We start from the raw sequence: 24,730 nt of genomic DNA, 5'->3' as shown, positions 1-24,730 counted from the left end.
GGATGTAGTTACTTCATTAAAAGGATAAATTACATGCAGTGAGGTGAGGATGAGAGACTGACATGTTGTAACTCATAAAAATAGGTTATTTAAAGAAATAACCCCTTAATTATTTGATGTATAATCAATACTTTCAGATCTGCAGGAGCATGCTCACTTAGGATTACCATTATACTTTGTGTATTTATTAAATAAAAAACTTCTACACAAATTAAATTTATCTTAACAGAAGTTATACATTATTTTAATGCATGACATTATAATAAATCCCAATAATGTACATTAGTTACTGAAAACTGCAAAAAGGGCATGTAAACTAAACCAAGTAAAGGGGTGAAATATATAAAAAATATCATTTAAAGTCTATGTTTCTAGATTTCCAGTAATCAGAGTTTCACCTACACAGTTTTTTAGAGGGGCCAGTCCTAAACAAACATACATTGTCCCACTTGAAAACAGTTATTTATTACAAAAGATTTCATAAATTCTCAAAGCAGTTCCAAGGTTCAGAATATTGTATTTACATCACTGATAACAGTAGTTTCTATTTCCAAAGCCCATATGAAAGCATGTAAGACACCAACTTCTCAAAAAAAGAAAATCACAGTATTAATTCTCATATTTTGGTCATACCTCTGAGTTTATATTGTTCCCCACTGGCAGCGTTTACAGTGAAGGTGTGAGAATCCTCATCACTGGGTGATATTACAGCTCCTGCAAGCTGCAAAGTTCCTCTAGGTTTCTGATTTCTAGACTGTTCATTCACAAAGTACTCCAACAGCCCAGCTTCATTGTTTAAAACAAAAAACCTGTAATGATTTTTTAAAATCCATAATTTGTAAACATTTTCCCTCTGCAAACTAAAGCAAAGCAAACTCCAATTACTTACACATTTCAGGGTTTTGCTCTTAAAAATAAAATTTAAAAGCATTTCAAGAGGTACCTGGAAACACTACACTGAATTTTCTAGCAGTGAAGATTACTAAAAATTGAATGAGTTAGGCCAGGCACAGTGGCTCACGCCTGTAATCCCAGCACTTTGGAAGGCAGAGGCGAGCGGATCACCTGAGGTCAGGAGTTCGAGATCAGCCTGGCCAACGTGGTGAAACCCTATCTCTACTAAAAATACAAAATTAGCCAGGCATGGTGGTGCATGCCTGTAATCCCAGCTACTCGGGAGGCTGAGGCAGGAAAATCGCTTGAATCTGGGAGGCAGGGGTTGCAGTGCACCAAGATTGAGCCACTGCACTCCAGCCTGGGCAAAAAGAGCAAAACTCCATCTCAAAAAAAAAAAAAAAAAAAAAAAAAAAATTGAATGAGTTTAATAAAAGATATAAACCCTTCAGCTGAGGGAGAGGCATTTACTAAGTAAGAGGTCTATCAGTTAATGCACGAAAGGAAGCAAAGATACCATATCCTTTCAGAGACAGATTTTTCCCCAGAATTCATTAACAGAGGGTAAACTGCCAAAGGACAAATGGTAGTGAAAATTTTTATTTAAAATTCACCAGAAATAAATCAAAATATGAGCTCTGAGGTTAAGGCAAGATATACTAGGCAAGATATGCATTGTGATTTAAGATTTAATCAGTGAAATATACAACAAGAATAACGGTAAAAAAGATTTGTGAATGAATCATTAAATAAGTCAAAACTAAAGATTACTTCTCCTGTTTAAAAATGAAAAAGCTGCACTTGGAGATGCTGAAACATAAGGACCTTGAAACTAAATGATGAAATGCTGATACACTCTGGAAAAGAATTTGATGAAATACTAATACACTTTGGAAAAAAAAATTGATTTGGTTCTAGATTAACTACTTTCAAAAATACATTTCAGAAATTCCGATTTAAGTAGTGTAATAATTTTTTTTTTTTTGAGATGGAGTCATGCTCTGTTGCCCAGGCTGGAGTGCAGTGGCACCACCTTGGCTCACTGCAACCTCTGCCTCCCAGGTTCAAGCGATTCTCGTGCCTCAGCTCCCAAGTACCTGGGATTACAGGCGCCCACCACCATGCCCAGCTAATTTTTGTATTTTTCGTAGAGATAGAGTTTTGCCATGTTGGCCAGACTGATCTCGAACTCCTGACCTCAGGTGATCCTCCCGCCTCGGCCTCCCAAAATGCTTGGATTATAGGTGTGAGTCACCTCATCTGGCCCCTTTTGTAAAAAGGAACGCTAGGCCGGATGCGGTGGCACACACCTGTAATCCCAGCACTTTGGGAGGCCAAGGCGGGTGGACTGCCTGATCTCAGGAGTTTGAGACCAGGCTGGGCAACACGGTGAAACCCCGTCTCTACTAAAATACAAAAAACTAGCTGGGCAAGGTGGCATGCACCTGTAATCCCAGCTACTTGGGAGGCTGAGACAGCAGAATCACATGAACCCTGGAGGCAGAGGTTGCAGTGAGCTGAGATCGCACCACCACACTGCAGCCTAGGTGACAGAGTGAGACTCCATCTCAAAAAAAAAAAGTAACTCTAAAAAGGGCTGGATGAGATTGCTTGAATCCAGGAGTTCGAGACCAGTCTGGCCAACATGGCAAAACCCTGTCTTTACAAAAAAAAAGACAAAAATTAGCCGGGTGTGGTGGTGCATGCCTGTAGTTCCAGCTACTTAGGCGGCTGGGGCAGGAGGATCATTTCAGCCGAGGTGGAGGTTACAGTGAGCTGAGATCATGCCACTGTACTCCAGCCTGGGCAACAGAGCAAGACCCTGTCTCAAAAATAATTAATTAATTAATTTATAAAATGAAAAGTAACTCTAAAAAGTTTTAAACTTTTAAAATTCATGTTGGGTGGCCAGGCATGGTGGCTCACGCCTGTGATCCCTGCACTTTGGGAGGCCAAGACAGGTAGATCACCTGAGGTCAGGAATTCGAGACCAGCCTGACCAACATGGTGAAACCCCGTCTCTACTAAAAATACAAACATTAGCCGGGTGTGGTGGCGCATGCCTGTAATTCCAGCTACTCAGGAGGCTGAGACAGGAGAATCACTTGAACCCCAGAGGCGGAGGTTGCAGTGAGCCGAGATCATGCCATTGCACTCCAGCTAGGTGACAGAGTGAGACTCCCTCTCAAAAAAAAAAAAAAAAAAATTCATGTTTGGGTTTGGAGAAGTCTGGCACTCTACGTTAGCCTGTTCTATAATAGAACTTGGTAGACAATTTGATCCCGTTTAATATGCCTGCCCCACAACTACCAATTCTACAAAGTATTTGAGATAGCTGGTTTTCCTGCTTCCTGACAGCTTGTGTGATCCTTGGCTGGTTACTTAAGCTCTCCAAGATCCGAGAGAAGCTGTGGATCTGGCACAAGATGGGAACCTAACACAAATGTGTTTGCTGCCTCCAAACCCCTATTTCTCTTCCCCTAAGAACCTAACTTCTGCAAGTACAAAATGCCCAAGCCAGGTGAACAAGCGATTTTAATCCTCATTTAATAGTAACATCTGAGGCATTTAAAGGCTGCTACTTGGACAGATGTCAACTTTTCCCACCCTCTAAGAAGAAGTCACCAAACTTTTAGAAACTGTGGGAAATCCTTCTCTAAAAGGTTTCCCAGCCATGTCTGTCTAAAGTAATATCAAAATATAAAATTATTGGGCCCTATTTATGGTCTCTTAGGAGAGACTGATGTGACACAAATAATCACACTTACCTGTATTGCCACCCAGTGACAAGGTTGGTATACTTCATTAAATAGCCATACACATTTTCCATGTGATCACTGTTTCAAAACGAAAAAGCCAAAGTTAGTAAAAATTAGAAGAAATCCCAGGAAGATAATGGTACAATTTTCAAAATAGCTGCAGATACATATATGCTCTATAAATACCTCAAATTTTATTCAGAAGTAAAATGTATAGGTCAACAGAGGCATTTAATCTCCCAAATTTCATATCTATAGGACTTCATCAATTTCCTCAAAACAAGTACAATACCTCATAAATTATATATTATTATAAATATTCCAAATGTAAAATCATTATACAAATATAAAATTACATAAACGTAAAACAAATATACTACAAATATTATATTATAAATGGGGTGGCCGGGCTCAGTGGCTCGAACCTGTAATCCCAGCACTTTGGGAGGCCAGGGCAGGAGGATCACTTGAGGTCAGGAGTTCGAGACTAGCCTGGTCAACATGGAGAAACTCCATCTCTACTAAAAATACAAAGATTAGCTGGGCGTAGTGGTGTGTGCCTGTAGTCCCAGCTACTTGGGAGGCTGAGGCAGGAGAATCACTTGAACCCGGGAGGCGGAGGTTGCACTGAGCTGAGATCTTACCACTGCACTCCAGCCTGGGCAACAGAGTGAGACTCCATCTCCAAAAAAAAAAAAAAAAAAAGGGCTGAGTGCAGTGGCTCACACATGTAATCCCAACACTTTCAACACTTTGGGAGATCAAGATAGGAGGATCACTTGAGCCCAGGAGTTCGAAACCAGCCTGGGCAACATAATGAGACCCTGTCTCTCTTTATTAAATACATATAATAAATAAATAAGAATAATAAATAAAGCCTACAACTAGAGGAAAGACTTCTTCTCTAGAAATACAGCCACTTGGGTTTCTGCTAAAGTTCTTATACTTCCGGCCCAGGTCACAATCAAGTTATTTATTTCAGTTATTTTGAGATACATTGCTTAGAAAAGCAGAGAGCTATATTTTTTGTTTGGCTCCCCTGTATTCCCCTAAAGAGTTCCTCCTCTGTTTTAGGTACTTAGTACACAGCTCAGCTTCCCGAAAAACTTATTCTTTGCCGGGCATGGTAGTTCATGCCTGTAATCCCAGCACTTTTGGAGGCCAGGGCAGGTGGATCACCTGAGGTAAGGAGTTCGAGACCAGCCTGGCCAACATGGTGAAACCCCATCTCAACTAAAAATACAAAAAATTAGCCAGGCGTGGTGGCACACGCCTATAATCCCAGCTACTTGTGAGGCTGAGGCAGGAGAATCACTTGAACCCGGGAGGCAGAGGTTACAGTGAGCTGAGACTGCACCACTGCACTCCAACCCGGGTGGCAGAGTGAGACTCCATCATAAACAAAAACAAAAACAAAAACAAAAAAACAGAAAAACTTACTCTTTCTCCATTCTGTCCAGTTGCTCCATAATCTGAATATTTGCTTACATTCTGCATCAATCCATAAGAGGTTTGAGGTAGTATACAACCTAAATATTTTCTCAAAGTGCCAAGATATTTCATAATTCGCCATTTTGGGAACTACTCTTTAATCTAGGTTCTCTACACCCAGCTTTCATTACTACATAAATGTCAATTCATAGCCATTAGCATGTAATAAAAAATATCACAACTGAATTACAGTTCAATTCCTCTGGTTTTAAGACTGTATATATTCTTCAAATGTATGTGAACTATGGGGCAAAACCTTCTTAAAACCTTATATATACTTATCTATACCTGAGAAATACAAAATTTTTATTTCAAAGCAATAAATAAAATACATCATCTTTATTTAGTCACTACTCTCATATTACTGAAAGTACTCCCCATTTTGGTCATATCTAATTATCTATATCAGTCATTTAACAGTTCGAGTGACCCTCCTACCTCAGCATCTGAGTAGCTGCAACTATAGGAACGTACAACCATGTCCAGCTAATTTTTAATTATTTTTGTGGGGATGGAGGGGGGTTTCACTATGTTGCCTACGCTGCTCTCAAACTCCTGGGCTCAAGTGATCTTTCCACTTTGCCTTCCCAAAGTGTTGGGATTACAGGCATGAGCCACAAATTTTTAAAAGTGTACAATTTCAGTAACATCAATCGCTAAAAAGATCCCACGTGTATCTTTTTTTTTTTTTTTTTTAATTGCAACAGAGTCTCGCTCTTTTGCCTAGGCTGGAGTGCAGTGGTGTGATCTCAGCTCACTGCAACCTTCGCCTCTGGGGCTCATGCGATTCTTCTGCCTCTGCCTATCAAGTAGCTGGGACTACAGGCACCCACTACCATGCCTAGCTAATTTTTGTATTTTTAGTAGAGATGGGGTTTTGTAAAGATGGGTTGGCCAGGCTGGTCTCAAACTCCTAGCCTCAAGTGATCAGCCTGCCTCAGCCTCCCAAAGTGCTGGGATTACAGGTATGAGCCACTGCACCTGGCTCTAAGTGTATCTTCATATTTCACATCATAGTAATGTTCTGTTTAATTTTCTAAATTATTAATATTTTGTTGACTCATATATCTAAAGAGTTAGCTTTCTGAAAAAACAAAACAAAACTATAAGGATATTGACATGGTTTATTTGGTAGTAGCATAAAGTTAGTTTCAAAAGAACCAGAAATTCAAGTAAGTAAACTGCTGGCCTATTTTTATTATATAAAACAGCTGTCTCCAGATTACAAAGAACCAACTTGAAAACATCCTATTCTTTGGAACAGCTGGTTGCAATGTCCCTCCCTCATTCTTACCCTTTTCCATGTATCCCAATAGCCACTATTGAAGGCAACCAGCTGGTGTGGAACAACTGTGCCATCTGGTGGTCAGCATAAAAAGTGCTCTGTGACTGAACAGCTGGTTCACACTTTCTTTTCTTCTACAGTCTTATAATTGACTTACTGTACAGTATCTCTAACTCTCATGCTTTATTCCTATCTAAAATGTGTGAATTTTCAGGGCCTGGTGTAGTGCCTCATGCCTGTAATCTTAACACTTTGGGAGGCCAAGGTGGGACAATTCCTTGAGTCCAGGAGTTTGAGACTAGCCTGGGCAACATAGGGAGACCCACCCCATCTCTAAAAACAGTAAATAAAATAAAATGTGCAAATTGTTATAAAATATTTTTAATGTGTCTGTTAATATGAATAAAATCTAGCTACTGAAGTGGGAACATACCACATATCTGATTATATTATACTATTTTGTGTTCTATAAAATAGAAGTGATGGTCCAAAACAGACTAATACACTAAAAAATAAGCTATGAGAAAGTTAATTTCTTCTTCAGTCCTCCAAAAACTTCACTGCTCAAGAAACTGGGTATATTTCTGATCTTTTAAACTTGTTAACATTTAATTGGGATTAGTAGTGGAAGCTGATAGTCTATAAAAATAACTGATTAAACTTTGCCAAGTGGCTTTATTACATTGTGTATAGTTTGATACTCATTTTCTCTTAAATATCTTAATAATAACTTCTTCAATTCTTTAACCTCCATTACTATAACATACATATTTCTTTTTTTTTTTTTTTTGAGATGGAGTCTCGCTCTGTCGCCTAGGCTGGAGAGCAGTGGTGCGATCTTGGCTCACTACAACCTCCGCCTGCTGGGTTCAAGTGATTCTCCTGCCTCAGCCTCCCGAGTAGCTGGGATTACAGGTGCGTGTGTGCCACCACGCCTGGCTACTTTTGCTATTTGTAGTAGAGACGGGGTTTCACCATGTTGATCAGGCTGGTCTCGAACTCCTGACCTCGTGATCCACCTGCCTCGGCCTCCCAAAGTGCTGAGATTACAGGCGTGACCCACTGTGCCCGGCAACATACTTATTTCTTAACCTTTCTTTATCAGACTTAAGATATATAAAAGTTTTTAAAATTAAGCTACCTTTTAAACAGTTTCAAATCCTTTCAACTCAAAACAATTACTCAATACCTACTAAAGCACAGCACTCTGAAAAACCATTGAAAAGCATAAGAAAATCAAAAAGGCAATAACTAATAACTCTCCAACTCAAATCTATAATCTAATCTAAGAGAAATATATTTCCTTGAAGAAAAAGACAGTAACATGGGTTCCTGCTACTGGAAAAGACACACAATGGGACTACATTTGCAGCTGCCATACAAATAAAAAAGGCATTAAACAAATACATAGGATTCAGTAGTGAGTGAGAAGGCTGAAATGACTAGATTTGATGACTGATTAGATGTGAAGTGAGACAGAAAGAATGAAAGTGAGAGAGAAAGGACAAGAGCAACACTCAGATTTCCAGCTGGAACAACTGGGTGGATAACTAATGCCTTCACTGAGATAGGGATCACAGAGAAATTTTGGATTTGTTCCAATTTAAGATGTTAAATTTAATGAACCTGCAGGACTATACAGGGAGATATCCAGTAAGGCAGCATGATTAGGGCTTGGTAGTCATCAGCATATAAGCATATAACTGGTATTTGAAGTTACAGCAGTAAACAAGGTCACCCAGGAAGTATTACGAAATGGCAAGAGATGGGCAGGGTCTAAGAGAAATCTCTAAGGAAAAGTTTTAAGGGCAAGGGGAATACAGAGAAGAAATCAGGAACAACTGAGTAGTGGGAAGAAAACTAGGAGTATGGAAAGACAGAAACCAGAGAAAGTGTTTCAAGATAAGTCTGTGGTCAAGAATATTCAGTGGACAGGTGCCTTGGCTCACACCTGTAATCCCAGCACTTTGGGAGGATCACTTGAGCCAGGAGTTTGAGACCAGCCTGGGCATCACAGTGAGATCCTGTCTCTACAAAAAAAAATTAAAAATTAGCCAGGCAGGGTGGCACACACCTGTAATACCAGCTACTCAGGACACTGAGATGGGAGGATTGCTTGAGCCCAGGAAGTGGAGGCTGCAGTGAGCTGCAATCGTGCCATTGCACTCCAGCCTGGGAAACAGAGCAAGACTCTGTCTCAGGCCAGGCACAGTGGCTCATGCCTATAATCCCAGCACTTTGGGAGGCTGAGGTGGGTGGATCACTCGAGGTCAGGAGTTCAAGACCAGCCTAGCCAACATGGTAAAACCCTGTCTCTACTACGAATACAAAAATTAGCTGGGCATGGTGGTGCATGCCTGTAGTCCCAGCTACTTGGGAGGCTGAGGCAGGAGAATTGCTTGAAACTGGGAGGCAGAGGTTGCACTGAGCCAAGATCCTGCCATCGTACTCCAGGCTGGGCGTCAGAGTAAGACCCTGTCTCAAAAAAAAAAAAAAAAAAAAGAAAAGTTCAGTGCTACTGATAAAGTAAGATATGACAAAGACTGAGAAGACTCATTAGACTTACAACCCAGAGATAACAGTTTAATGGAATGATGAGGGCAGAGCCAGCTGGAAGTAACATCAAAGGTTGACGATAATGTCAAGAGGTTCTCCAGCTTGTAGACAACAGAGCTATGGGATTTCTCAGGCTCCACAGTCATATGAGCCAATTCCTCATAATATCTCTCTCTATATATCTACCTATTGGTTCTATTTTCCTGGAAAAGCCAAATAGCAATACCTTAAGGTATTTAACTACAGGCAGGAATTTATCAAAGTTGTAGTCAGTAAATATGAGGTACCAGGCAAGTCACATGTCAAAATCCATACTTTCAACTAGGCAAAAAGTATCCTCCCAAAATGCTTAGCACTTTGGTCCATTCTCAGGATAACAAATAGCATGAAGGGGGGAGTGGCTTGCTTAGCTGAGGAAAAGGCTAATGACATTAAGAGATATTCCTTGCAACAGCTAGTGTATAGCCTGGGATATAATAAGTGTTTATTTGCTGAATGAATTAAGCAATGGGAAGAAAGAAACATAATTTTTCTATGAAGCCATGAGACAATTCTCAATAGCCTGCCCACCTCCTCCCCAAAAAATTCAACTCGCAGACTGTATACTCAAAATCGCAAACAAAATAAAGTCTAACTGTATTTTAATCTATAACAAAAAGTATAAAGTCAAGAGAGGGGTCCTCCCTCCTGCCAAGAGTCTTAAAAATGTTAGCACTCTTTGGCCCTAGAATTTCGCTTTTAGGTATCCCATCTACAACAAATGATTAGAAATGTAGACAAAGCTGGGTGCGGTGGCTCACGCCTGTAATCCCAGTACTTTAAGAGGCCTAGGCAGGCAGATCACCTGAGGTCAGGAGTTCGAAACCAGCCTGGCCAACATGGTGGAATCCCGTCTCTACCAAAAATATAAGAATTAGCCGGGTGGTGCCTGCCTGTACCCAGCTACTCGGGAGACTGAGGCACGAGAATCGCTTGAACCCAGGAGGCAGAGGTTGTGGTGAGCCAAGATTGCACCATTGCACTCTAGCCTGGGCAACAAGAGCGAAACTCCATCTCAAAAAAAAAAAAAACCAAAAAAGATATGTAGTGCAAAAATGTAAGGAAACTAAGAAATCACAGCACATTATTAATAAACCAAATCTTGCTCCTCAAGACTTGGTATACTTCTAACTAGATTTTGGAATAATATTGTATAGTTTCCAGTTACATGCCTACAATCATCTTTCTCTTGTTTTTACCAGCATCTATAGCAGATTTCAGACACAGAAAACAAAAACTAGAGTATAGAAATATGTATCAATTTTCCTTTAACCCCTGCAGAGAAAAAAAAAAAAAGCAGACACTTATGACTTTTTCTTCAAATCAACTCAAAAGAAGAGGAAAAACCTCTAAGACCGTGAACATTCATTTATATTTAGGCCAATCTCCTTTTCTCATCCGCAAACAGGCACTTTTCCTTATAATAGTATTGACAGTGGAAGAAACCACAAAATTATTGTGGTCTGACCACAAAAATTATTTCTATACTACACATTTGCAGACTTTTATACATTTACTGAAAAGTATAACTGTTTGCTAATGAGGAAAACAGATTTATCTGTTAATATGATTAGTCAGTGAGGAGCTCAAAATTTAAAAAAACAGCAGGCCATCAAACACCCTGGTTTGTCTTTCAGTTCCTCTTTTGAATAGTTCTCTTCTGCCCATTTTAATAAGCAGGTGGCATATTTGCAGATTTGTGAATTTCTCTACAAGCTGACATGAAGAATACAAAAATAATGAAAACATGCACATTTTATAAAGTGTGAATATTCACTATGAAAAAGGAAGGAAAGACCCAGAACTGGGAAATCTATCTTCTCTATAAACGGTAAAGAAAGCTGACATCGTATGAATATAAATTACTCTGGAAACAAGAAAATACAAGGCTAATCTAATAAATTAAGTTCTTAAGTTTAATTTTTCAAAAGGACCAGGCACGGTGGCTCATGCCTGTAATCCTAGTACTTCAGGAGGCCGAAGTGGGCGAATCACTTGAGGTCAGGAGTTTGAGACCAACCTGGCCAACATGGTGAAACCTCATCTCTACTAAAAATACAAAAATCAGCCGGGTGTGGTAGCAAGTGCCTGTGATCCCAGCTACTTGGGAAGCTGAGGCGGGAGAATCACTTGGACTTGAACCTGGGAGGCAGAGGTTGCAGTGAGCTAAGATGTGCCACCGCACTCCAGTCTGCACAAGAGGGCCACCGCACTCCAGTCTGCACAAGAGGGCCAAACTCTGTCTCAACAAATTTTTTTTTTTTTTTCAAAAGGTCATCATGAGATTATTTTGTAAATGCCACTGATGCCCTTCCTTTTCCTGATTATTTTGATGATCCTCCTAAAATAAGCCTTAGAATTCATTCTTTCGTTGTTTTGGGTGTGCACATTAATTTGGCATTAATAAAAGAGTGCTTCAGACATAGTAGAGACTCAAAAATATTTGCTACGTAAGTTAGAACATGAGTAAACCATAAAACCAACCATGTACCAAACTAGTTATTATCAATAATTATTCATTCCTTTTAGAGAGTTTATCTACTTTTAATACCTCTATGTAAACACCTATCTAGAAATAAAAGTTCTTCCACTTACTAGCTATGTAACCTTAGCTACATGCAATATATAACTTCATGTACTATACTGTCTAAGTCTATATTGTCATTTAGACTTAGGTTTTCTTTAACTGCAAAATAGGGATAATAATGCTCTATCTTCCTCCAGAGTTGTGAGGATTAAATGTGATAACAGATGTGAAAACATTCTGGATAATATAAAGACAATTATCTACATTTCCAATACTCCATATCTCTGAGGACTGGCTAGATAAGACACTTAAACATTCTGGCAACTTTAGCTGGACATACCTAAAACCAGATACATAATTTGACTCCCCAAGTCTGTTCTCCCCTCTAGTCTTTACAATCTTGAGTCTATTATATTAACTGCCTAGGCATTTTCTGGCATGAATCCCAATAATCCCCGACTGCTGGTATTCTCACACCCTTTTGTGGGACTTGCTTCTGAAGAACAGTGAAAAGTGATGTGAATTCACCTCAGTGCTTAGGTTACAAAAGACTGTAACTTCTCTCCAGCTAGCACTCTCTAGTCCTCTTACTTCCCCATTCTCAAGAAACAAGCTGCCAAGTTGTAAGATGCTCTGTGAAGAAGCCCATGTGGCCAGTGACCAAAGGAGGTCTCTGGCCATCAGTTCATGAGGAACTGAGTTCTTTGTCCAATGGGCCAAAAGGAACTGAATTGCACCAAGAGTCTCACGAATAAGCTAGGAAATGAATCCTTCCCAGTTCAGTCTTCAGAAAGACTCAGAGCCAGAAGACCCAGCTAAGCTGCACTGAGATTCCTGACCCAAAGACACTATGAAATAATAAATGCTGCTGTTTTAATATATTAAATTTGGGGGTAATTTGTAATGCAGTAGTAGATACACCATCTCACACTAAATTTCAAAATAAATTCCAGATAGATTAAAAAGTTAAATATGAGCCTGGGCAACATTGCAAGATCCTGCCTCTGGAAAAAAATTTTAAAATTAGTTGGGCATGGTGGTGTGCACCTGTAGTCCCAGCTATTCCAGAGGCTGAATAGGAGGATCACTTGAGCCTAGCAGTTCAAGGCTGCAGTGAGCTATGATGGAGCCACCACACTCAACCCTGGGAGACAGAGAGAGACCCTGTCTCAAAAAAAAAAAAAAGTTAAATTGTAAAACTACCAAATTATTTTAAAACTTCATGAAAACAACTATTTATTTACTTAATTATTTTTGAGACAGGGTCTTGCTCTGTCACCCAGGCTTGAGTGCAGTGGCACAATCACAGCTCACTGGAGCCTAGAACTCAAGCAATCCTTCCACCTCAGCCTCCTGAGTAGGCATGCCACCATGCCTGGCTAATTTTTTAATTTTTTGTAGAGATGGGGTCTCTCTATGTTGCCCAGGCTAGTCTCAAACTGCTGGGCTCAAGTGATGCTCCCACCTCAGTGCCCCAAAGTGCTAAGGATCAACACTTTGGGTGAGCTACAGTGCCAGCCAAAACCAAGTATTTATAAAAGTTACTTTTTATAATTAGAAATGGATGGAAAAGAGGAATAAGAGGTCTGACTTAAAAGTTTTCTGTATGTCAAAAAAAAAAATTAAAATCTGAGGACTAGTGAAATATTTGCAGAAAGTATAGCAATTTATACAAAATTAAAATATATTGCATGTCATCACATGTTTACTAAATAAAGAACTAATATAAATTTCTCTGGAATTATAGTCAAGAAATCAGTAAAAGATAGCATTTCCAGAGAAGGAAACAGAGTGGCTGGGAAAGTATGTAAAGGAAATGTTTCATTGTATATACACATCCCTTTACCTATTCAAAAGAAGAAAAATCAACATAATATTTTTAAAGGAATATTGGTATTTAATGTTGACATTTTAATAAGAGATATCAAGCATATTAAAAAGAAAAATATTAAGACCTAATAGGAAATGTATAAAAAACACATATGTAGATGTTTCACAAAAGAAAAAAAAAGATCATAAAGAAAAATGAACTAAAAATGCATCAGAAACCTAAACATAAGCACTAAAACAAAACTCCTAGACAAACACATAAGTGTAAATCTTTGTCATCTTGAACTTCACAATCGTTTTTTAGATGTGACACAAAACTATAACAAGAGAAGAAAAAACTCATTAGACTTCATGAAAATTAAAAACCGTTGCACTGCAAACAATATCACCAAGAAAGTTGTAAACCAAAAATAACATTCGAAGGCACCCCACAACCAACTTAAGAGACTCCCCGCTCTCTCCAGACCCAAGTGTGAATGCCAGGGCCGCGGCGCTGCCCCACCCACAGCCCCATAGCGGGTCAGGACGAAGCGCCACGCACAGGGGACCCGCGGCCCTTGTCACAGGTCACACACACACACAAAAAATCATGCTGATTCCAAAAGTGGGCCTAGACCTCTCAAATTAACTGAATATATCTTCTTATCCTACAGTCACTTACCAATAAAAAGTTATCTTCTGGCCAGGCGCGGTGGCTCAAGCCTGTAATCCCGGCACTTTGGGAAGCAGAGGAGGGCTGATCACTTGAGGTCAGGAGTTGGAGACCAGCCTGGCCAACATGGTGAAACCCCATCTCTACTAAAAATACAAAAATTAGCCAGGTGTGGTGGCGCAAGCCTGTAATCCCAGCTACTCGGGAGGCTGAGACACGAGAATCGCTTGAACCCGGGAGGTGGAGGTGGCAGTGGGCTGAGATCGCACCACCACACTCCAGCCTGGGTGACAGAGCCAGACTCTGTCTCAAAAAAAAAAAAAAAAAAATTATAATCTTCTATACTTCACTTCTGTATGTTAATACAGTCATGCATATTTCATACATATGAATATTATTCATGATAAATGTATATCCCTCACAAAATCTTGGCTTTAACCCCTTCCAAGTTTCACAAAAATTTCACAAGCACAAATAAGCACAAAGGCTAAAAAGGACTACAGTTAGGCACATAGGAGTCAATCAAAACTTAAGAATTCATCCCTTTAGTTCCAATACGATGGGATGTGCTGGTTTGTTTCATTCATTCTTAAGGTTCTGGATAGTTCTTTCTCCCTACACTTCATATATGAAAAAACAAAAACAAAACTTGTTGCCTCTCCAGGACTCTCCTCCTGTTCCTTAAGTTGTTCATTCATATTAGTGAAAATTAACAGATATAGACTTTCTCATCAACACAGAGAGCACTGAAGTGGCCTGAGCAAGGCAAACTGAACATCTCCAGGCTCAGGTTTAGTCTATCAGAGGCATTAGGATCTCTACCTTTGTCCTTGTATTCCAATTATTTATGTACATTCCCCTTTCCAAGTCACAAATACCTTCAGGACAAGAATCTTTTCTGATTCTGGACAATCTCTGGACAAGTAAGTTTTGAGCACCAGTATTTGCTAGCCTCTTGAGAAAGCTGAGTTAAACAGTTCCTGCCCTCGCAGTCTATCAGAGAAAGCTGGCTTGTAAATAAATTGCAACACAGGCAAAAGCAGAAGTGAGTACAGAATTAAATCTGAGGAAGCATTAACTCTCTGACTGTAAAGGAAGTTCAGGGATACATTTCTGTATTCCTCAAAAGGTCTTCCATAAATACCTGTTGAATGAACAAATGAACGGATTAAATCTTTTAGGCGAGGTCCAGATCCAAACGAGATGTATCAGTAGCTTCTGGAAGCCAGTGAAAAAACTTTTATCTTTCAATAATTGCGGGATGCAGCCTCCAGGGCATATTCACCCCTACCTCCACCTCAGGAAATAATTTTGGAGAAAGGACCATACCTGTACTGCCAGCCTTTTGCACTGCCACCGCGGCTGCTGCTGCTGCTGCTACTGATTGCACCTCCACAGCTGCTGTTCTTGTTCGGGGTCACCGCTGTGGCCAGGCCCTCCAGCTTTCCTTCGCTCTCCGAGACTTTCATTGTGGACACTGGTTCACCCCCCTGCATCTTAACGCCAAAGTCCACTTGCCCTTCTTGAGCGGGAGAGAACAATTCTGTAGTTCTGTAGGTGACTTTTTTTTTAAGATTTGATCTGAATATGATACCGGTTGCTAAATCACACGGCGGCTGGGGCGGGACTGTCAAATGGTCCAGAAAAGGAAGATACACATTCCCACAGAAGTTAAACTTTTAAGCGGGCAGGGGAAGCAACGAGGACAGATATCCTTCACATGTATCTCTCTCCTTTCCGGCAAAAGCAAGGAGGAAAAAGCATCCGGCGAGAAGACTTAAGTGACATACTCAAAAGAGAAGGAGTGTGGGGAGGTCGCAGATTCTGTAACCAAGACGGCTGGGAAAAGGACGGAGCGCCAGGGACAGGGGACCCGCGGCCTAACCTCGGGGCTGACCCGCCGCGCTCCCTCTTCTCCTCCGCAGGTCCTCAGGCAGTGGGTCCAGTCAAGACCGCTCGGCAGTTCCCGCCGCAGCCCCCGAGATACAGCCTGGGCCGGCGCGCGCAGCCCGGGAGGAGGGTCGGGGAATGAGGCCGCCGGGGCGGGACGCCGGCTCCCGGGGCCGCCTCTCCCAGGGCCAGAGGCGAGCCACTCGGGGCAACTTCCTCTTATGCCCCTGGCCCGGGCCCTCGACTAGGTTCTCGGGAGCCGGTGAGTCTCTCGCGCTTTCTCCAGACCCAAGCGTGAATGCCAGGGCCGCGGCCGCCGCCCCACCCACAGCCCCACAGCCCCACAGCCCCACAGTCCCACAGCCCCACAGCCCCACAGCCCCACAGCCACCCGCCCCGCTCCCTTCCCGCCTTCCCTTCCGGAGTAGCGTGAGCTCACTTCCCTCACAGCCGAAGCTTCTGGCGCCATTTTGGGTCAGGGCGGCTGGTCCCTGAAGGGGGCGGAGCCTCTGGGAGCTGGTAGCTGGGCGACTGGCTGATGGGTGAGGGAGGGAGAGGGAGGGAGAGGGAGGGAGAGGGAGGGAGAGGGAGGGAGAGGGAGGGAGAGGGAGGGAGAGGGAGGGAGAGGGAAGGGGCCGCAATGGAACTAGGAACCCAGGAGGAAGAAACAAAGGAGCCAGCGGCCCTAGAGAGTTCCCTTCTGGTGTGTGAGTGCCCGCCTTCCTAACCACGTCCCAGCCTTCCATTTGAGGGGCTGTTCCAGGCATTTTAGGAAGAAAGCTTACAAAAATAAGAAAGTACAAGAACGAAGCAAACATCTCTACGTTTTAGTCACTTGGGGGTGGGGTGGGGGGGGCAAGCATGACATTGGAGTAAAGCCAATCATTATTATAAATTAAAAAGAAGCTGTCATGGAAATTAGAGATCTCAGAACAGAGCTAGGTACTCTTCCAGACCCCAGACAAATCTTTCACCTTGTTTAGGCCTTGGTTTTGGATTTGTAAAACAAGAATGCATGGGTAGATTTCTAAAGTCTCTCCTAATTGCTAATTTTAGTTTATAATAACATGACTTGAGGCCGGGCACAGTGGCTCACGCCTGTGATCCCAGCACTTTGGGAGGCCGAGACGGGCGGATCACTTGAGGTCTGGAGTTTGAGACCAGCCTGGCCAACATGGTGAAACCCCTTCTCAACTAAAAATACAAAAATTAACCGGGCATGATGGTGCGCGCCTATAATCCCAGCTACTTGAGAGGCTGAGACAGGAGAATCACTTGAGCCCGGGAGGCAGAGGTTGCAGTGAGCCTGAGGAAAGAGAGAGACCCTCTCATATTGTTTTATACTCAGTACCTGTTTTAAGAAAAAAACAACAAGGAAGTAAAATCAAAGACAGGCAGCCCGGCACCAGGCCCGAAACCAGGCCTCGGCCTGCCTGGGCTAAACCCAGTAGTTAAAAATCAACTCATAACTTAGAAACCGATGTTATTCATAGATTCCAGACATTGTACAGAAGAACATTGTGAAACTCCCCGCCCTGTTCTGTTTCTCTCTGACCACCAGTGCATGCAGCCCCTGTCATGTACCGCCTGTTTGCTCAAATCAATCACGACCCTTTCATGTGAAATCTTTAGTGTCGTGAGCCCTTAAAACGGACAGAAATTGTGTACTTGGGGAGCTCAGATTTTGAGGCAGTAGCTTGCTGATGCTCCCAGCTGGATAAAGCCCTTTCTTCTACAACTCGATGTCTGAGAGGTTTTGTCTGCGGCTCATCCTGCTAAAAGCTGAGATTGCGCCACTGCACTCCAGCCTGGACAACTACAGCAAGACTCAGTCTCAACTAAAGAAAAAAAAAAAAAAAACAAAAACCAGCTGGGCATGGTGGCTCACGCCTGTAATCCCAGCACTTTGGGAGGCTGAGGTGGGCGGATCATGAGGTTAGGAGATTGAGACCATCCTGGCTAACACGGTGAAACCCCATCTCTACTAAAAATACAAAAAATTAGCTGGATGTGATGGCGGGCGCCTGTAGTCCCAGCTACTCGGGAGGCTGAGGCAGGAGAATGGCATGAGCCTGGGAGGCGGAGCTTGCAGTGAGCCGAGATTATGCCACTGCACTCCAGCCTGGGCAACAGAGCAAGACTCTGTCTCAAAAAAACAAAAAACCTACCATACAATCCAGCAATCCCACTACTGAGTATCTATCCAAAGGGAAAGAAATCAGCCTATCAAAAGGATACCTGCTCTCACATGTTTACTGGAACACTATCACAATAGCATAAATATGGAACCAGCCTGTGTCCATTAACAGATGAATGGGTAAAGAATTTGTGGTATGTAGGCCAGGCATGGTGGTTCACACGTGTAATCCCAGCACTTTGGGAGGCTGAGGCTGGTGGATCACCTGAGGTCAGGAGTTCGAGACCAGCCTGGCCAACGGGGTGAAAACCCATCTCTACTAAAAATACAAAAATTAGCTGGGCATGGTGGCGCACACCTGTAATCCCAGCTACTCTGGAGGCTGAGGCGGGAGAATTGCTTGAACCTGGGAGGCGGAGGTTGCAGTAAGCTGAGATTGTACCACTCCAGCCTGGGCGACAGAGCGAGACTCCATCTCAAAAAAAAAAAAAAAAAAGAAAAATAATGGAAAGCCAGGTGTGGTCGTGCACACCTGTAGTCCCCGCTACTTGGGAAGCTGAGATGGGGGGAATCACTTATGCCCAGGAGTTTGAGGGTAGCCTGGGCAATATAGAAGACCTGCCTCTTTAAATAAATAAATAAATATAAAAGTGGAAAAAAGCTTGTGGAATAAAAATATAAAAAACATGATTCTAAGTGAAAGATGCAAGACGCAAAAAAGTCACGTACTGTACGCTTCCATTTATGTGAAATGTCCAGAATAGGCAAATCCATCGAGATAGAAAGTAGATGAGTGGTTGCTAGGGATAGGAGAAAGGAGGAATGGGGAATGACTGCTAATGAGTATGGGGTTTTCTGGGGGTAGGGGTAATAAAAATGTTCTGAAATTAGATAATAGCGGTGGTTGTACAATCTTGTAAGTGTACGAAAACTCACTTGATTGTATACTTTAAATGGGTGAATTTATGGTGGATGAATTATATTGCGATAAAGCTATTTTTTAAAAAACAAATTCTCTAGCTTCCACATGGAGAATTAATTTTAGTGGGAGAAAAAGAGGAAGCAGGGCGACTAGTTAGGAGGATATGATAGGGAATGAGGGCAGAGATCATAGAGGCTTGGACTAGAGTGGTGGCAGTAGGGATAGAGAGAAGTAAATGGATCCAAGCTGTGTCTGGGATGGGGCTACAGTACTGCAAATGGACTGGATTTGCGATAGTAAAACCACCTTTGCAAAATTATAACTAAGGAAATTATGACAGTGAAAGAAATCAGACCTAACTGACTCCATCTTGCTTCTAGCCTTTAAGCTGTCCTTGTTCATTCCTGGACACAGGCCAAACTAACTTTAGGAGGGAATTCAGTTCATGGTTTTACTCTGAAACAAAATTGATAATCGCCCTTTCCCGAAAAGACCCCCCTTTTAGCCTGGGGACCAGTATGCCTTTGCAGGACTAACAAATTAGCTACAAGATTAGAAATTACTGGCCGGGTGTGGTGGCTCACTTCTGTAATTCCAGCACTTTGGGAGGCTGAGTTGGGCGGGTCACCTGAGGTCAGGAGTTCGAGACCAGCCTCACCAACATGGTGAAACCCTGTCTCTGCTAAAAATACAAAATTATCCAGGTGTGGTGGCTCATGCCTGTAATCCCAGCTACTCGGGAGGCTGAGGCAGGAGAATCGCTTGGACCCGGGAGGCAGAGGTTGCAGTGAGCTGAGATTGCGCCATTGCACTCCAGCCTGGGCAACAAGAGTGAAACTCTGTCAAAAAAAAAAAAAAAAAAAAAGAAAGAAGAAAAAGAAAGAAAGAAGGGAAGGAAAGGAAAAGAAAAGAAAAAAAAAGAAGAAAAAAAAGAAATTATAGCTTAGGGGTCATGGAGACTCTGGCTCCAAGAGTCTGAACCTCCCCAGATTGCTCCTAGGGATACATCACTATTGTAAAACCTAAGATCAGTGCTTGAGATATTTTGCAGACCCTGCACTGGATGGATCAGCTGACACCACCCAGACCAGTAATCTGGCTCAACCAGTTCTGCCATTCCACTCAAGAATAGAAAACAGCCAGAAAAACTCACTTCGACCCCCTATGATTCCATCTCCAACCTCACCAATCAGCACTCCTCACTTCCCAAGCCTCTACCCGCCAAAAACTCTGATGCCTGAATTTGCTCACGGAGACCGATTTGAGTAATAATAAAAGTCTCGTCTCCAGCACAGCCAGCTCTGCGTGAATTACTCTTTCTCCACTGCAATTCTTCTGTCTTGATAAATCAGCTCTGTCTAGGCAGCAGGCAAGATGAACCAACCCATTGCAGGGTTACAACAGTGCAGTAATGTTCTTACAGGGCTCTCTGCTTCCAGTCTGTGCTACACATGTCATGCATCACAAATCTGGCCCCCTTTAAAACTCAGAATCATTCAAAGACCTTTCATTATTAATAGAATAAATCCAAACTCTTCTGTCCAAGAAAAAAATGGTATGAAGGCTGTTTTGCTCCCAGTAGAAATGAGACATGGAGACTGGCTCATGCTAACCAAACTCACAACAGACTGATGTAGCAACCAGAAAAGCAGCTATCAATTAATAATGAAAAATACAGTCTTGGCCAGGTGCAGTGGCTCACACCTGTAATCCCAGCACTTTGGGAGGCCAAGGAGGGCGGATCATTCGAGCTCAGGAGTTTGAGACCAGACTGGGCAACTGGCAAAACTCGTCTCTAGTAAAAAACCAAAAATGAGCTGAGTGTGGTGGCACATGCCTGCAGTCCCAGCTACTTGGGAGGCTGAGGTGGGAGGACTGCTTGAGCCCAGGAGGTTGAGGCTGCAGTGAACTGAGATCACACCAGTGTGCTCCAGCCTGGATGACAGAACAAGACTCTGTCTCAAAAAAAAAAAAAAAAAAAAAAAATATATATATATATATATATATATATATAGTCTAGGGTACTCAGGTTTGAGTGTTAGCACATTCTGTGTAAGAAACTCAGCAAGATAAACGAAATTATTATCAGAAGGTTATAATGCTTGTGGAGTCATGGCCATGGGAGTTGGTAGGATAGATGTTTTGTTTTGTTTTAAAGCCAAAACTTTTTATCAAAAATGCTTTACAATAGGATCTGAGTTTGACTGTTCCATTCAGCATCCAAAGAGAGAGGAGGACATACTGTTTGAATAAGGAAGATAAAGAAATGTACTTTTTTGAAAGCCATCAAAGAAGGATGTGTACTTCATTTCTGTGCCTTCCCTACCAGTCTAGCTGGGTAAGAGATGAGGGTGTCCTGCCCATGGAGAGAAGCTGCGTATGCATAGTGGTCAAGATCATGGTCTCTTCTATCAGACTGACACGCAGATTCCACTCCCTGTGACCTTAGGCAAGTTAGCTAACCTCTTTGTGCCTGTTTCATCACCTATAAAATAGGAGTAACTGTGTTACTCCCCAAATTCCTACAATGAAGGCCTAACTTCTATGCAATGGTATTTGGAGATGGGGCCTTTGGGAGACACTTACGTTTTGATGAAGTCCTAATGATTGGATTAGCGCCCCTGTAAGAAGAGACACCAGAAAGCTAGCATGTACCATGCCCCAGCCCTCACCACCCCTGCCTTGTGACGGCACTTGGAGAAGACAGCTACCTGCAACCCAGGAAAAGAGCCGTCATCAGAAACTGACCATGCTGGTATCTTGACCTTGGACTATCAGCCTCCAGAACTGTGAAAAAATAAGTTGCTGTTGTTTAAGCCACCCAGTCTATGGTATTTTGCTATGGCAGCCAAGCCAATCTCTCTCTTTGAGGGGTTGTCAGCATTAAATGAAATGACTCATGTCATTTAAAGCACTTAGACTTCGGTCTGACACAGGATGAGCTAAGTGTTCAGCAACTGTGAGCCATTGTTTAGAAGGGTAGGGCTACCTGCTAAGTAAAATGAATGTTGGTGTTTGGTGAGGGCACCCTTCTGCTAGGGACATCTCTGAAGACACATCAAAAAACATATTTCTGAAGACATTCAACATATTTCTGTGGGAGAATGCCAGCTTTGTCTTCCAAATGCAATGGAGCTTTCAAGTTAGAAATTCTAATCAAAAGAGACCCATCAGAGTATGTATGATAAATGTAGAATTCTAAGAACATTACCTGAAATCACCCAGTTTGTGGGTGTCAGTGTGAAAATGTAGATACCTAAGGCCATCTCTGCTTCAGTGTCATCTCCTCCTAGAGACCTTCCCTGACCACTCTATACAGAGTAGCAGTTCCTACCCATTACACTCTGTCCCTTTACCCTGCTTTAGTTTTCTTCATAGCACTTGACTTTTTTTTTTTTTTTTTTTTTCCTGAGAGAGAGTCTCACTCTGTTGCCCAGGCTGGAGTGTGATAGCATGATCTTGGCTCACTGCAACCTCTGCTTCCCGGGTTCAAGCCATTCTCCTGCCTCAGCCTCCCAAGTAGCTGGGATTACAGGCGCCCGCCACCATGCCCAGCTAATTTTTGTATTTTTAGTAGAGGCGAGGTTTTGCCATGTTGGACAGGCTGGTCTCGAACTCCTGACCTCAGGTGATCCACCCACCTTGGCTTCCCAAAGGGCTGGGATTACAGGCCTGAGCCACTGTGCCTGGCTGACATTATATGCTTTGTTATGCATTGTCTGTCTCCTCACTAGAATGTAAGCTCTGTGAAGAAAGACTTGATTCTTTTTTTTCCCCACTGCAGTGTCCCCAATACTTGACCATTGCTTGACACATTTGTTGAATGAGTGGATGAATTTATTACAGTGGTTAAGAACATGAACTTTGGCACAAGCCTTCAAATCCTGGCTCTGCCACTTAGTGTATGTGATCCTGGGGAGGTTACTTGCCTTGGTAAGCCTCAGTTTTTTCATCTGTAAAGTGGAAAAATAGGATGAAATAAACATGTAGAAGGCCAGGCACGATGGCTCACACCTGTAATCCCAGCACTTTGGGAGGCCAAGGAGGGTGAATTGTTTGAGCCTAGGAATTCAAGATCAGACTTGACAACATGGTGAAACCCCATCTCTACAAAATAATACAAAAATTATGGGGCCAGGAGTGGTGGCTCACACCTGTAATCCCAGCACTTTGAGAGGCCGAGAAGGGAGGATCACTTGAAGTCAGGAGTTTGAGACCAGCCTGGCCAACATGGTGAAACTCCATCTCTGCTAAAAATACAAAAACTAGCCGGGCATGGTGGTATGCACCTATAGTTCCAGCTACCCTGGAGGCTGAGGCATGAGAATTGCTTCAACCCAGGAGACAGAGGTTGCAGTGAGCTGAGATCGCACCACTGCACTCCAGCCTGGGTGACAGAGCGAAACTCCATCTCAAAAAAAAAAAAAACAAATTAGCTGGGTGAGGTGGCATGTGCCTGTAGTTGCAGCTACTAGGTAAGATGAGGAGGGAGGATTGCTTGAGTCAGAGGTTGCAGTGAGCCAAGATTGTGCCATTGCACTTTAGCTAGCCTGGGTGACAGAGCAAGACCCTGTCTCAAAAAAAAAAGAGTGCCTGATGTCTAGTGTACTAGAACAAACGCTGCCTGTTTTTATTTTCTCTCTCTAACCCTGACATGCAAGAAAGGGAAGTGTGATTAGTTTCCTTGAAGCACAAGAACCCGCAGCTGGAATGAATGGGAGGATAGGCCACAGAGAAACTCGGGGCAGGGGAGCAGGGAGCAGGGGTGCGGGAAACAGTGCTAATCCCATGAAAGGAGGGCAACACAGGGAGGAATGCAGCCAGGAAAAAAAAGTTCCCACTGAGAATAAGGTTGTGAACCCACAATTTCCTAAAAAAAGAAAACGAGACCGGGCGTTGTGGTTCACACCTGTAATCCCAGCACTTTGGGAGGCCAAGGCGGGTGGATCACCTGAGGTCCAGAGTTCGAGACCAGCCTGACCAACATGGGGAAACCCCATCTCTACTAAAAATACAAAATTAGCCAGGTGTGGTGGCACATGCCTCTAATCCCAGCCACTCAGGAGGCTGGGGCAGAAGAATCGCTTGAACCTGGGAGGCGGAGGTTGCAGTGATCCAAGATTGCACCATTGCATTTCAGCCTGGGCAACAAGAGCAAAACTCTGCCTCAAAAAAAAAAAAAAAAAAAAAAAAAAAAAGAGAAAAGAAAGAAAAGGAAGAAAGACATTCTGAGAAGACAAAGTGTTCACATTGGTAATAGGTTTTACTACTTTGCTGAAACAGAGTTTCAATTAATCAAGAAATCCTTTACCTCCCACCACACTTGCCTGAAGTTTAGGCAGAAATCCTTTTGTGATTTCCCACTCTAATGGAGTGATTCAGCTAAAGGGCTCCAAGAGAGCAGCATTTCTCTTCAAACACTCCCCTGCCAAGCTCAAAGCTTGTTGTGGGAGTGAAAGAAATAGACACAGTTGGTGTTTTTATTTGAGAGGAGGAATGAAGGATGGGAAAGGAGAAAAAGAGTCACTATTTTATTCCAATTTTGATAAAATGAAATTTCCCTCCCATTGTTTGCGTCTCTCCACAACTTTCCCTTGAATCCCTATTGAACTTAAAAGTATTTCACTGGAGCCTTTAAAACTGTATTATAAAATGAGAACACATTTATTTTAAAGCTGTGTGTCCTTTTTGTCCGTTTTTAGACTCATTTGGCTAGCGCAGGTAGTATTTTGCTCACAGGTTCAGTAA

The 24,730-nt window shown here is 42.5% G+C and overlaps 1 protein-coding gene across 1 annotated transcript in view; it reads right to left on the bottom strand.

Annotated features, from left to right (window-relative positions):
• Window positions 1-16,402, bottom strand: part of OSBPL11 (oxysterol binding protein like 11) — a 67,149-nt gene extending 50,747 nt beyond the window's left edge. Inside the window, exons 1-3 of the mRNA XM_002813196.6 lie at window positions 15,363-16,402; window positions 3,663-3,731; window positions 634-809 (exon numbers count right to left, since the gene is read on the bottom strand). Of these exons, the coding sequence (XP_002813242.4) occupies window positions 634-809; window positions 3,663-3,731; window positions 15,363-15,529 (412 nt within the window). The 5' untranslated portion in view covers window positions 15,530-16,402. The remainder of the gene's footprint in view (window positions 1-633; window positions 810-3,662; window positions 3,732-15,362) is intronic.
• Window positions 16,403-24,730: the final 8,328 nt, after the last annotated feature.

This window comes from Pongo abelii, chromosome 2 (assembly GCF_028885655.2).
Source record: "Pongo abelii isolate AG06213 chromosome 2, NHGRI_mPonAbe1-v2.0_pri, whole genome shotgun sequence".
Classification (NCBI taxonomy): Eukaryota; Metazoa; Chordata; class Mammalia; order Primates; family Hominidae; genus Pongo; species Pongo abelii.
Note: the sequence above shows the minus strand (reverse complement) of the source record. Positions and strands in the feature narration are given on the sequence as shown.